At 48.6% G+C, this 13,660-nt stretch overlaps 1 protein-coding gene and 2 long non-coding RNA genes across 3 annotated transcripts in view; 1 reads left to right on the forward strand and 2 right to left on the reverse strand.

Moving 5' to 3' along the window:
* Positions 1-1,004, reverse strand: part of LOC125487920 (deleted in malignant brain tumors 1 protein-like) — a 15,282-nt gene extending 14,278 nt beyond the window's left edge. Inside the window, exon 1 of the mRNA XM_048620561.1 lies at positions 1,001-1,004. Within this exon, the coding sequence (XP_048476518.1) occupies positions 1,001-1,004 (4 nt within the window). The remainder of the gene's footprint in view (positions 1-1,000) is intronic.
* A 4,754-nt stretch (positions 1,005-5,758) lies between these two features.
* The window catches only part of LOC125487944, an 8,824-nt gene continuing 922 nt past the window's right edge, over positions 5,759-13,660 (reverse strand). The window contains exon 2 of the long non-coding RNA XR_007266161.1: positions 5,759-6,449. This is a non-coding gene — a long non-coding RNA (uncharacterized LOC125487944). The remainder of the gene's footprint in view (positions 6,450-13,660) is intronic.
* LOC125487945 overlaps positions 7,290-13,660 on the forward strand; it is a 28,695-nt gene continuing 22,324 nt past the window's right edge. Inside the window, exon 1 of the long non-coding RNA XR_007266163.1 lies at positions 7,290-7,362. This is a non-coding gene — a long non-coding RNA (uncharacterized LOC125487945). The remainder of the gene's footprint in view (positions 7,363-13,660) is intronic.

Genomic DNA, 13,660 nt, shown 5'->3' on the forward strand with positions numbered 1-13,660 from the left:
TCCTCTCCTCTATCCATCTTCTATCCGCCTTCCACTCTCTCCCTATTTATTTCAGAACCCCCTTCCCCTCCCCCTTTTCTGATGAAGGGTCTCGGCCCGAAACGTCAGCCTCTCTGCTCCTATGATGCTGCTTGGCCTGCTGTGTTCATCCAGCCCTGCACCTTGTTGTCTCGGATTCTCCAGCGTCTGCAGTTCCTACTATCTCTCGCTCACTGTAAGTGTTCAGGCCCCAAGCAATTAGTGTCCAGCCCTGAATCCCCTGACTGGTTGTAGTCCAAGCTCCAGGAACAAGCATCCCAGGCACTGGCCAAATAGAAGTGCAGGCCACCATGTTTCTCAGAGCAACAGCAGCCAAGGTCCCAGGCCTCAATCTGCAGCTGCTTCTCCCCAGAGCAGTAGTATTCAACTCAAAGAGAAATGCAGGCGTCCAAATGCAGTAGCAAGGCAAAATCCAAGGTTCAAATGCCTCCAGACTCTAGGCCTCAACCAGCTCCAGCTGCTCTCAATTGCAACCGATGTTGCCACTCCAAGCTCCAATGACAGCTGAATGCAGACTCCCGATACACTGCCCTCTACAGGGAAAACAACCCTCCTCCATCACTACCCTGTGTTTCCTACTTCCACGCCAATTTTGTATCGAAGTGGTACGCTCTCCCTGGATTGCATGTGATCTAACCTTGCTAACCAGTCTACCATGGGGAACTGTGTCGAACGCTTTGTGGAAGTTCATTTTGACAACGTCCACTGCTTTGCCTTTATTATCACTTCAAAAATTTTGTTAGTTTATGAGACATGATTTTCTACACACAAAGTTGTATTGACTAATCCTAATCAGTCCTTGCCTTTCAAATACATGTAAATCCTATCCTTAGAATTGCCTCCAACAACTTACCCACTACTGACACCAAGCTCACTGGTCTATAGCTCCCTAGCTTTTCCTTACCACCTTTCTTAAATAATGGCACCACATTAGCCACCCTCCAGTCTTCTGGCACCTCACCCATGGCTATCGATGATACAATTATTTTCCATGCTCCTTCTTCGCTATGTCCATAATTAAGCTGGAGTAATGCCAAGGGAGACAATGAGCAGAGTGGGGTTTTATTGGGAATTTATAAACCAGTACATTAATATTAGAGTAGTATATAATTTTAACATTATATTACAGAATATATTCTGCAGTCACTGTTAAGATCGTATTATTTATAACTTCACCTCCGCTGCCTGCGATTTTTCCATTTTTCAGCCCCTACGCACTTAGAACACAGAACAGTATAGCACAGTACAGGCCCTTTGGCCCACAATTTTGTGCTGACCTATTATCCTACTCTAAGATCAAACTACACTGCATACCCTACATTATACTATCATCCATGTGCCTATCCAAGAGTCACTTAAATGTCCCTAAAATATCTGACTCCACTACCACTGCCGGCAGCTCATTCCATGTACCAACCACTCTCTGTGAAAAGAACCTACCTCTGACATCTCCCCTATACCTTCCTCCAATCACCTTAAAATTATGTCCCCTTGTAAACAGTCATTTCTACCCTGGGAAAAAGTCTCTGGGTATCTACTCTATCTATGCCTCTCATTATCTTGTGCAAGTTACCTCTCATTCTTCTTTGCTCCAAAAGAAAAAAAAACCCTCGCTTCCTCAAACTTTCCTCACAAGAGGAAAGACTGCCCTCCAGTCCAGGCAGCATCCTGGTAAATCTCCTCTGCACCCTCTCTAAAGCTTTCACATCCTTCCCATAATGAGGTGACCACAACTGAACACAATATTCCAAGTGTGGTCTAACTAGGGTTTAATAGAGCTGCAGCATAACCTTGTGGCTCTTAAGCTCAATTCCCCTGCCAATGAAAGCCAACACATTATATGCCTTCTTAACAACCCTATCAGCTTGGGTAGTAACTTTGAGAGATTGGTGGATGTAGACCCTAAGATCCCTCTGTTCCTCCACACTGCCAAGAATCCTGCCATTAACCCTGTATTCTGCACTCAAATTCGACCTTCCAAAATGAATCACTTCACACTTTTCCGGGTTGAATTCCATCTACTACTTCTCTGCCTAGCTCTGCATTCTGTCAATGTCCCGTTGCAACTTACAACAGCCCTCCATGCTGTCCACAACTCCACCAACCTTTGTGTCATCGGCAACGTACTAACCCACCCTTCCACTTCCTCATCCAAGTCATTTCTTAAGATCACCAAGAGCAGGGGCCCCAGAACAGATCCCTACGGAACACCACTGGTCACTGAGCTCCAGGCTGAATACTTTCCAAATAATACCACCCTCTGTCTTCCATTGGACAGCCAATTTTGTATCCAGACAGCCAAATTTCCCTGAATCCAATGCCTCCTAACTTTCTGAATGATCCTACCATGGGGAACCTTATCAAATGCCTTGCTAAAATCCATATACACCACACCCACAGCTCGACCTTCAATGTCTCTTGTCATATCCTCAAAGAATTCAATAAGGCTTGTGAGGCATGACCTGCTCCTCACAAAGCCACACTGACTATCTCTAATCAAACTGTGTTTTTCCAAATAATCATAAATAATCTTTCAGAATCCTCTCCAATAATTTGCCCACCACAGAAGTAAGACTGACTGGTCTGTAATTCCCAGGATTATCCCTATTCCCTTTCTTCAACAAGGGAATAACATTTGCCACTCTTCAATCATCTGGTACAACTCCAGTGGACAGTGAGGATGCAAAGATCATTGCTAAAGGTGCAGCAATCTCTTCCTCGCTTCCAGTGCAACCCTGGGTATATCCCGTCTGGCCCAGGGGACTTGTCTATCCTCACGTTTTTCAAAATTTCTAGCACATCCTCCTTCCTAACATCAACCTGTTCGAGCATATCAGCCTGTTTCATCCTGTCCTCACAAAACGTCAAGGTTCCTCTCACTGGTGAATACTGAAGCAAAGTATTCATTAAAGACCCCTCCTACCTCCTCCGCCTCTGTGCACAAGTTCCCACCACTATCCCTGATTGGCCTACCCTCATGCTGGCCATCCTCTTGTTCCTCACATAAGCATAGAACACCTTGGGGTTTTCCTTGATCCTACCCGCCAAGGTTTTCTCATACCTCCTTCTAGCTCTCCTAAGTCCATTCTTCAGATCCTTCCTGGCTACCTTGTAGACCTCTAGAGCCCTGTCCAATCCTTGCTCCTCAGCCTTAAGTAAGCTTTCTTCTTCCTCCTCTTGACTAGATGTTCCACATGTCTCATCATCCAAGGTTCCTTCACCTTACCATCCCTTCCTTGCCTCAGTGGCACAAACCTATCCAGTACTCGTAGCAACTGCTCCCTAAACAACCTCCACATTTCTGTCGTGCATTTCCCTGAGAACATCTGATCCCAATTTATGCTCCACAGTTCTTGCCTAATAGCATTGTAATTCCCCCTCCCCCAATTAAATACAATCACATCCCGTCTGCTCCTATGCCTCTCCATGACTATAGTAAAGGTCAGGGAGTTGTGATCACTATTACTGAAATGCTCTCCCACCCAGAGATCTGACACCAGGCCTGGTTAGTTGCCAAGCGCCAAATCCAATATGGCCTCCCCTCTAGTCGGCCTGTCTAGTACTGAGTCAGAAATCCTTCCTGGATACACTTGACAAAAACTGTTTCACCCAAACTATTTGCACTAAGGAGGTTCCACTCTATATTAGGAAAGTTGAAGTCACCCATGACAACAAACCTATTACTTCTGCACCTTTCCAAAATCTGCCTCCCAATCTGTTCCTCGGTATCTCTGTTACTATTGGGGGTCTATAGAAAACTCCCAATAAAGTGACTCAGCTAGATTCAGTACCTTTAATAACAGCTAGATTACGCAGTGCAACAAGAGCAAATCATGGGTTTATAGTGAGGAAACGAATGTCCCTTATCAATTACTGCTCTCTCTAGATAGGTTAGTGGCTCTGAAAAGAGGCGTTGTGTTTCTCAGGGTTAATATGCAGGGCCGGGCACAGTCCTTGCAGATCCGGCGGGCCAGCTGGATGTCTTTGGGCCATGATAGTGACTTGCTTGGCACACAGGTTGGTATCCTCAAACAGCCCCACCAGGTAAGCCTCGCTGGCCTCCTGCAGGGCCATCACGGCCGACCTCTGGAAGCGCAGGTCGGTCTTGAAGTCGTAAGCGATCTCCCGCACCAGGCGCTGCAAGGGCAGTTTGCAGATCAGCAGTTGGTGGATTTCTGGTAGCGGCCGATTTCCTGCAGAGCCACCGTAGCGGGCCTGTAGCGGTGAGGTTTCTTCACTCCGCCTGAGGCCGGAACGCTCTTGCGGGCCGCTGCCAGGAGCATTCCCACCGGTGGATTTGCATTCGATTCGCTTCGCTTCGCTTCACAACACACACACACACCTGCTATTACTGCTGACACTACTGTGGTGCTGCCAGTTAAAGGGAATGGACAGCCCGCCCTAGAGCTGGGATTGGATACAGCCCCATCCCTCAACCCACAAAGGGACAGCCCCGGAAGGCTCAGAAAAGACAGGAAAATAATTATTGTAGACTGATTGATAAACATGAAATGACAGTTTGTCAATTTCAACAAATGCTGAGATTAAATTACCTGATCTGTCTGTAAAAGGCAGGGGAAATGTGTAGGTTTTAAAACAGCCCAGAGAAACTGAACATAGAACATAGAACATTACAGCGCAGTACAGGCCCTTCGGCCCTCGACGTTGTGCCGACCTGTGAAACCAATCTGAAGCCCATCTAACCTACACTATTCTATTATCATCCATATGTTTATCCAATGACCATTTAAATGCCCTTAAAGTTGGCGAGTCTACTACTTTTGCAGGTAGGGCATTCTATGCCCTTACTACTCTCTCAGTAAAGAACCTACCTCTGACATCTGTCCTATATCCATCACCCCTCAATTTAAAGCTATGTCCCCTCGTGCTTAGCCACCACCATCGGAGGAAAAAGGCTCCCACTGTCCACCCTATCTAATCCTCTGATCATCTTGTATGTCTCTGTTAAGTCACCTCTTAACCTTCTTCTCGCTAACGAAATCAGCCTCAAGTCCCTCAGCCTTTCCTCATAAGACCTTCCCTCCATACCAGGCAACATCCTGGCAAATCTCCTCTGCACCCTTTCCAATGCTTCCACATCCTTCCTATAATGCAGTGACCAGAACTGTATGCAATACTCCAAGTGCGGCCGCACCAGAGTTTTGTACAGCTGCAACATGACCTCATGGCTCCGAAACTCAATCCCTCTACCAATAAAACCTAACACACCGTACGCCTTCTTAACAATGCTATCAGCCTGAGTGGCAACTTTCAGTGATCTATGCACATGGACACGGAGATCTCTCTGCTCATCCACACTACCAAGAATCTTACCATTAGCCCAGTACTCTGTAATCCTGTTACTCCTTCCAAAGTGAATCACCTCACACTTTTCCGCATTAAACTCCATTTGCCACCGCTCAGCCCAGCTCTGCAGCTTATCTATGTCCCTCTGTAACCTGCAACATCCTCCCGCACTATCCACAACTCCACCGACTTTGGTGTCATCCGCAAATTTACTAACCCATCCTTCTACGCCCTCATCCAGGTCATTTATAAAAATGACAAACAGCAGTGGCCCCAAAACAGATCCTTGAGGTACACCACTAGTAACTGAACAATTTAGCGTATAAGTGCCATTAATCAATCGAAACAACCCGGCCTATTTAAACATCTTAATTACTAATGCAGTGTCCGCTGACAAAGTTACAGAATCTCACATCATTCGTAGGTTTTTATTTCACTCAGGTTATATTGAGGCCGTACACAGTTTGTAATTGCTGCCTGCGCTATGTGTAACAGGCAGATGGGAAGAACACGCCATTAAAACATCGGCAGGGGACCCAGAATCAGAACTGAACAAAGTCACATTCCTGGAAGGGTTGATACAAATACTGCAATATGTAACATTAGTGTCTGTGCAGAATTACAAGTTGTGATGTGATATATTACAGATGATACAGCCAGTTGCAGGACGTTATACCCTCCCTGTGTTCTGCCTACCCCATTCTCAGGTCTCGGCTCGCAATGGGAGGGTTTGGGAGGCTCTGCAAAGAGCCTTTGGATTGGCTGGAAAAGGGTCGATTTGTTCAGGCGCCGAATCCACAGAGAGCGCAGCCCCGGCGTTTCAGAGCGTACACCACATCCATGCAAGTGACCGCCTTGCGCTTGGCGTGTTCAGTGCAGGTGACCGCATTCCTGATCACATTCCCCGGGAAAACCTTCAGCACCCCGCAGCTCTCCTCGTAGATCAAGCCCGAGATGCGCTTGACCCCGCCACGGCGAGCCAGACGCTGGATGGCTACTTTCGTGATGCCTGCTTGCTATCATGGAGCACTTGGCGGTGCCGCCTTTTCCCAGCCCTTTGCCTCCTTCAGACATGATGCTTCTTCACTCAATACAGTGTGGACCTGGAGGAACACAGCAGATCAAGCAGCGTCAGAGGAGCAGGAGTGTCGATGTTTCGGGCGTGGACCCCTCATCAGGCCTGGGGAGGGGGAAGGGAGCTGGGAAATAAATAGAGGGAGGAGGGGGAAGGTAGGTGGGATGGTGATAGGTGGATGCAGGTAGGGGTTGTGGGGATTGGTCAGTGGGAAGGGTGGGCCAGATAGGTGCGAAAGAAGATGGTCAGGTGGTGTCAGGTCAAGGAAGTGTGGATGAGAAGGAGGGTTGTCCATGGGATACCAAATGTTCATGAGACATGATCCTAGGATGAGCAGATTGTCCAGCCAGCAGAAAGCAGAGTTTATCAAAGTGAAATGTAATTTTATCAAAGGGACTAACAGGATGGATCCTAAGAATGTGATTCCCTTTGCTGATGAGTCCATGACACAGGGGGTTTCAATCTCAGGATATGGGCGGACAATTTTGGATGGAGATGAGGAGGAATATTTTCAATCAGATGGTTGGGAATCTGCGGAATTCTCTCCCCCAGGAAGCTATTCTGTTGTGAATTATATTTAAGACAGAGATTAATGGAATTTTGGGTATGAAGAAAATTAAGGGATGTGGGAATATGGATCTGAGCTAGAAGATCTACTATCATTAAACTGAATGGCACAGCAGGCTCAAAGGGCTGAATGGCTTATTGCTGGTATTTTTTTCTGATGTTCATTCAATTTCAGTCCAAATGTCTCCAGCTGCTGAAATGAGTGAAAAAAAATCCTCCTGAATAAATCACCAAGGTACCAAACTACAAGTCTGTTTATTGGTTACAATTTCCAGTTTCTGTGACTCTGTGCCGAGATGTGTGAATATATTATCTGGCAGTTCAGCACTTATGGAGACAAAGACTTCAAGAAACAAGGAACAAAGAATCCACAGGTTAGTCAGTGATTCACTGTAAATCAGCACGAATGGAGCCTGAGTATTCATAACAGCAGGGACCACAGTGTGAGGTGATCAATTCATGAGGATCACTTAACAGGAATTCTTTCAACATCTGACAAGCTCATAGCTATGAGGAAGATATCTTTCAATGAGCTCAGGTCTCCAGATGAGAGTAGCTACATTCAGAGCTGACACAGCCTCTTCCTCAAGTGACAGAACAGATGACTTCATGTCAATCTCGAGTTGCTGGATGGGGCTTATTCACTTTCAGCTCAATACATTTATTGAGTGGATTGAAAATGAAAAACAATTGCAGGTTGAATGATCCATTCACACGAGAGTGAGAGATGGAATGGGGTATTGCAAACTAACAGGCGCACCTGCCATCAGAAATAAACCCGGACTGAATGAATGTCAGAATGTAGATGGCTCAGTCCTGGATGTGATTAACATCAGCAGCAACAGCCAGCTCCAACCCCTGCTGCTCCTGGTGAACTTGCTGGTGTCTCAGCAGGTTGCACAATTTTTAAAATTCCTTCCCACATTCGAAGCAGCTGAACAGCCTCTCCCCAGTGTGAACTGACTGGTGTATAGAGAGGTCAGATGATCGCCTGAACCCAGTCCGGCACTGAGAGCACCTGAACCATCTCTTGTCCGTGTGAACATGTTAGTGGTGTATTAGGTTCCCGCAACGTGAACTAGCTTGTGCTCAGTCAGCGTGAGACGGGTTTTTAAAGCTCTTTCCACACTTGGAACATTTAAACCACTTGTAGCACTTCCTGCAGTCTGGGCATTTAAAGGGTCTCTCGTCACTGTGAATCTGCTGATGTTTGTTCAGCTCAGGTGAACAAATGAATCCCTTCCCACACTTATAGCAGGTGACTGGCCTCTCCCCAGTGTGAATTTGCTCATGGTTCTATAGGCTGGGTGAATAAGTGAATCCCTTCCCACACTCAGAGCAGAGGAATGGTCTCTCCCCAGTGTGATTGTGCTAGTGTCTCAACAGGTTAAGCAATCGCTTGAACTCAGTCCCACACTCAGAGCACCTGAAGGGTCTCTTGTCAGAACATGTTGATGGACCATCAGTTCCTCAGACACAACAAGGTATAGAGCTGGATGAACACAGCAGGCCAAGCAGCATCAGAGGGTCAGCTTTCCTGCTGTTTCGGGCCTAGACCCTTCTTCAGAAATGGGGGAGGGGAAGGGGGTTCTGAAATAAATAGGGAGAGAGTGGGAGGCAGATAGAAGATGGATAAAGGAGAAGATAGGTGGAGAAGAGACAGACAGGTCAAAGAAGCGGGGATGGAGCCACTAAAGGTGAGTGTAGGTGGGGAGTTAGGGAGGGGATAGGTCAAGGGGGCAGGATGAGGCTAGTAGGTAGGAGATGGGGGTGGGGCTTGAGGTGGGAGGAGGGGATAGGTGGGAGGAAGGACAGGTTAGGGAGGTGAGACAGTTTGTAGCACTTGCTGCAGACTAGCCATTTAAAAGTTCTTTCGTCAGTGTGAACTTGCTGGTATTTCTTCACAATAGATAATCGGGTAAGTCCTCTCCCACACTTAGGACAGGTAAATGGTCTCTCCCCAGTGTGAATTCACTGTTGTTCAGTGAACTCAGATGATCTCTTGAACCCAGTCCCACACTAAGAGCACCTGAATGGTCTGTCATCAGAGTGACAATGTTGATGGGACTTCAGATCCTGTAAAATTTTAAAGTACTTCCCACACTCGGATTTTCTTCCCACACTGTGAGCAGCTGTATGGTGATCCCAGTGCGAACTCGCTTGTGCTCCATCAGCCATTTTCTGAAGAAGGGTCTAGGCCCGAAACGTCAACCTTCCTGCTCCTATGATGCTGCTTGGCCTGCTGTGTTCATCCAGCTCTACACCTTGTTATCTCCATCAGCGTAAACTGGTTTTTTGATGCTCTTTCCATAGTCGGAACATTTAAAGTCTCTCTTGTCACTGTGAACCTTCTAGTGTATAATTAGCTTGGATGAATGAGTGAATCCCTTCCCGTACTCAGACCTGGTGAACCGTCTCTCCCCACTGTGACTGTGAGTTTCTAGCTGACACACCCAGTCTCCACATTTCCACGGCTTCTCGCCACTGTGACCACTGCTGCTTGTTTTCATTTTCAAAGGTTATATTGGAGGATCTAGGGTTGTTCTTCAAGCAAAGTATATTGAGGGATGATTTGAACAAAATGCCCAGCTTTATGATAGGTTTAGATAAAGCAGATAAAGAAATGTTGCTTCCATTGACTGATTCTAAAAGGATTACAGTACAGACATTTAGATTCTGGACAAATCAAACAGGAGGATGTGAGGGAGAAATTACATACAATGGTTAGTAATGATCTGAAATGCAATGCTTACACTCAAAGGTGATAATGTCCAGTTCCTGGTGAAATGACTGATTCTGTCAAATTTTGACGCAACATTGTCTTTGGGTTTCTCAACTTCTAATAATCTGCAAAATGAGTTTAAAATGACATCTCTGACAGTGGGACGGAATAGAAGTTCAGAAAAGACCTACTTTTCTCTTGGTCCAAGGTTCACTTGCTATTGTGTTGACCAGCCCACCTATCGTATCATCCTGTAATCTTGTAAATTTGCCAATCAAACCTCTTACTTTTATGTATAGAGCATTAATGTGCATTACAGCACGGGTCCCAGCACCAAACCTTGTGGTCTGCCAATCAACACATGTTTCTGGTCACAAAAACAGACTTTGACCATCACCCTCTGTCTTTGGTCACTAAGCCAATTTGGGATCCCATTTCCCAAACTGCTCTTGATTCCAGATAGGCTCTTACCTACTTGAGCAGTCTCCCTTACTCTCCTAGACAACAAGGTGCAGGGCTGGATGGACACAGCAGGCCAAGCAGCATCATAGGAGCAGAAAGGCTGACGTTTCGGGCCTAGACCCTTCTTCAGAAATGGGGGAGGGGAAGGGGGTTCTGAAATAAATAGGGAGAGAGGGGGAGGCGGATAGAAGATGGATAGAGGAGAGGATAGGAGGAGAGGAAACAGACAGGTCAAAGAGGCGGGGATGGAGCCAGTAAAGGTGAGTGTAGGTGGGGAGGTAGGGAGGAAATAGGTCAGTCCAGGGAGGACGGACAGGTCAAGGGGGCGGGATGAGGTTAGTAGGTAGGAGATGGGGGTGAGGCTTGAGGTGGGAGGAGGGGATAGGTGGGAGGAAGAACAGGTTAGGGAGGCGGGGACGAGCTGGACTGGTTTTGGGATGCGGTAGGGGGAGGGGAGATTTTGAAGCTTGTGAAATCCGCTTCTATCTCCTTCCCAAAATCCACAAACCTGAATGCCCTGGTCGACCCATTGTCTCCACCTGCTCCTGCCTCACCGAACTTATCTCCAACTATCTTTACTCCATTTTCTCCCCCTTGATCCAGGAACTCCCTACCTATGTCCGTGACACCACCCACGCCGTCCACCTCCTCCAGAACTTCCAATTCCCCGGTCCCCAACATCTCATCTTTACCATGGACGTCTAGTCCCTATACACCTGCATTCCCCATACAGATGGCCTAAAGGCCCTCCGCTTCTTCCTGTCCTGCAGGCCCGACCAGTCCCCCTCCACTGACACCCTCATCCGCTTAGTCGAACTCGTCTTCACCCTCAACAACTTTTCTTTCAATTCCTCCACTTCCTACAGACAAAGGGGGTGGCCATGGGTCCCCGCATGGGTCCAAGCTACGCCTGCCTCTTTGTAGGTTATGTGGAACAATCCCTCTTCCATACCTACATTGGCCCTAAACCCCACCTCTTTCTCCGTTACATTGATGACTATATTGGCGCCGCCTCGTGCTCCCACGAGGAGCTCGAACAGTTCATCCACTTCACCAACACCTTCCACCCCAACCTTACGTTCACCTGGACCATCTCTAATACCTCTCTCTCCTTCCTGGACCTCTCTGTCTCCATCTCGGGCAACCACTAGAAACAGATATCCATTTCAAGCCCACCGACTCCCACAGCTACCTAGAATACACTTCCTCCCACCCACCTTCCTGCAAAAGTGCCATCCCCTATTCCCAATTCCTTCGCCTCCGCCGCATCTGCTCCCAGGATGAGGCATTCCACTCTCGTACATCTCAGTTGTCCTCGTTTTTCAAGGACCGCAACTTCCCCCCCTCAGTGGTCGAGAACGCCCTCAACCGTGTCTCCCACATTTCCCACAACTCATCCCTCACACCCCGTCCCCGCAATAAGAACCAAAAAAGAATCCCCCTCGTCCTCATGTACCACCCCACCAAACTCCGGATCCAACGCATCATCCTCTGACACTTCCGCCATCTGCAATCCGACCCCACCACCAAAGACATCTTTCCCTCCCCACCCCTATCTGCTTTCTGGAGGGACCACTCTCTCCATGTCTCCCTTGTCCGCTCCACACCCGGCACTTTTCCCTGCAACCGCAGGAATTGCTACACCTGCCCCCATACCTCCTCCCTCACCCCTATCCCAGGCCCCAAGAAGACTTTCCACATCAAGCAGATGTTCACCTGCACATCTGCCAATGTGGTATACTGCATCCGCTGTACCCGTTGTGGCCTCCTCTACATCGGGGAAACCAAGCGGAGGCTCGGGGACCACTTTGCAGAACACCTACGCTCGGTTCGCAATAAACAACTGCACCTCCCAGTCGCGAACCATTTCAACTCCCCATCCCATTCCTCAGATGACATGTCCATCCTGGGCCTCCTGCAGTGCCACAACGATGCCACCCAAAGGTTGCAGGAACATATTCCGCTTGGGAACCCTGCAGCCCAATGGTATCAATGTGGATTTCACAAGCTTCAAAATCTCCCCTCCCCCTACCGCATCCCAAAACCAGTCCAGTTTGTCCCTGCCTCCCTAACCTGTTCTTCCTCCCACCTATCCCCTCCTCCCACCTCATGCCGCACCCCCATCTCCTACCTACTAACCTCATCCCGCCCCCTTTACCTGTCCATCCTCCCTGGACTGACCTATCCCCTCCCTAACTCCCTACCTACACTCACCTTTCCTGGCCCCATCCCCGCCTCTTCGACCTGTTTGTTTCTTCTCCACCTATCTTCTCCTCTAACCTCCTCCCGACCCCCCATCTCCTACCTACTAACCTCATCCCGCCCCCTTGACCTGTCCATCCTCCCTGGACTGACCTATCCCCTCCCTAACTCCCCACCTACACTCACCTTTACTGGCTCCATCCCCGCCTCTTTGACCTGCCTGTTTCCTCTCCACCTATCCTCTCCTCTATCCACCTTCTATCCGCCTCCCCCGCTCTCCCTACTTATTTCAGAACCCCCTTCCCCTCCCCCATTTCTGATGAAGGGTCTAGGCCCATAACGTCAGCCTTTCTGCTCCTATGATGCTGCTTGGCCTGCTGTGTTCATCCAGCTCTGCACCTTGTTGTCTTGGATTCTCCAGCATCTGCAATTCCTACTATCTCTCTCTCCCTTACTCTTCTCTTGTACGAGGCTCTAAAAACCAAACTCCATCACTTTCAGCTGCTGCTGTGTCTCGTCAATGAGACACTGAGCTTCAAAGGCTAAAGCAACTGGCTTTTTTGAACACAGCAGGCCAAGCAGCATCATAGGAGCAGAGAGGCTGACGTTTCGGGCCTAGACCCTTCATCAGAAAAGGGGGAGGGGAAGGGGGTTTTGAAATAAATAGGGAGAGAGTGGGAGGCGGATAGAAGAGGGATAGAGGAGAAGATAGGTGGAGAAGAAACAAACAGGTCGAAGAGGCGGGGATGGGGCCAGGAAAGGTGAGTGTAGGTAGGGAGTTAGGAAGGGGATAGGTCAGTCAAGGGAGGACGGACAGGTCAAGGGGGCGGGATGAGGTTGGTCGGTAGGAGATGGAGGTGCGGCTTGAAGTGGGAGGAGGGGATAGGTGGGAGGAAGAACAGGTTAGGGAGGCAGGGACGAGCTGGACTGGTTTTGGGATGCGGTGGGGGGAGGGGAGATTTTGAAACTTGTGAAATCCACATTGATACCATTGGGCTGCAGGGTTCCCAAGCGGAATAGGAGTTGCTGTTCCTGCAACCTTCGGGTGGCATCGTTGTGGCACTGCAGGAGGCCCAGGATGGACATGTCGTCTGAGGAATGGGAGGGGGAGTTGAAATGGTTCGCGACTGGGAGGTGCAGTTGTTTGTTGCGAACCGAGCGTAGGTGTTCTGCAAAGCGGTCCCCGAGTCTCCGCTTGGTTTCCCCGATGTAGAGGAGGCCACACCGGGTACAGCGGAACCATCCTGGGCCTCCTGCAGTGCCACAACGATGCCACCCGAAGGTTG

This window comes from Rhincodon typus, chromosome 47 (genome assembly GCF_021869965.1).
Source record: "Rhincodon typus isolate 14 chromosome 47, sRhiTyp1.1, whole genome shotgun sequence".
Taxonomy (NCBI): Eukaryota; Metazoa; Chordata; class Chondrichthyes; order Orectolobiformes; family Rhincodontidae; genus Rhincodon; species Rhincodon typus.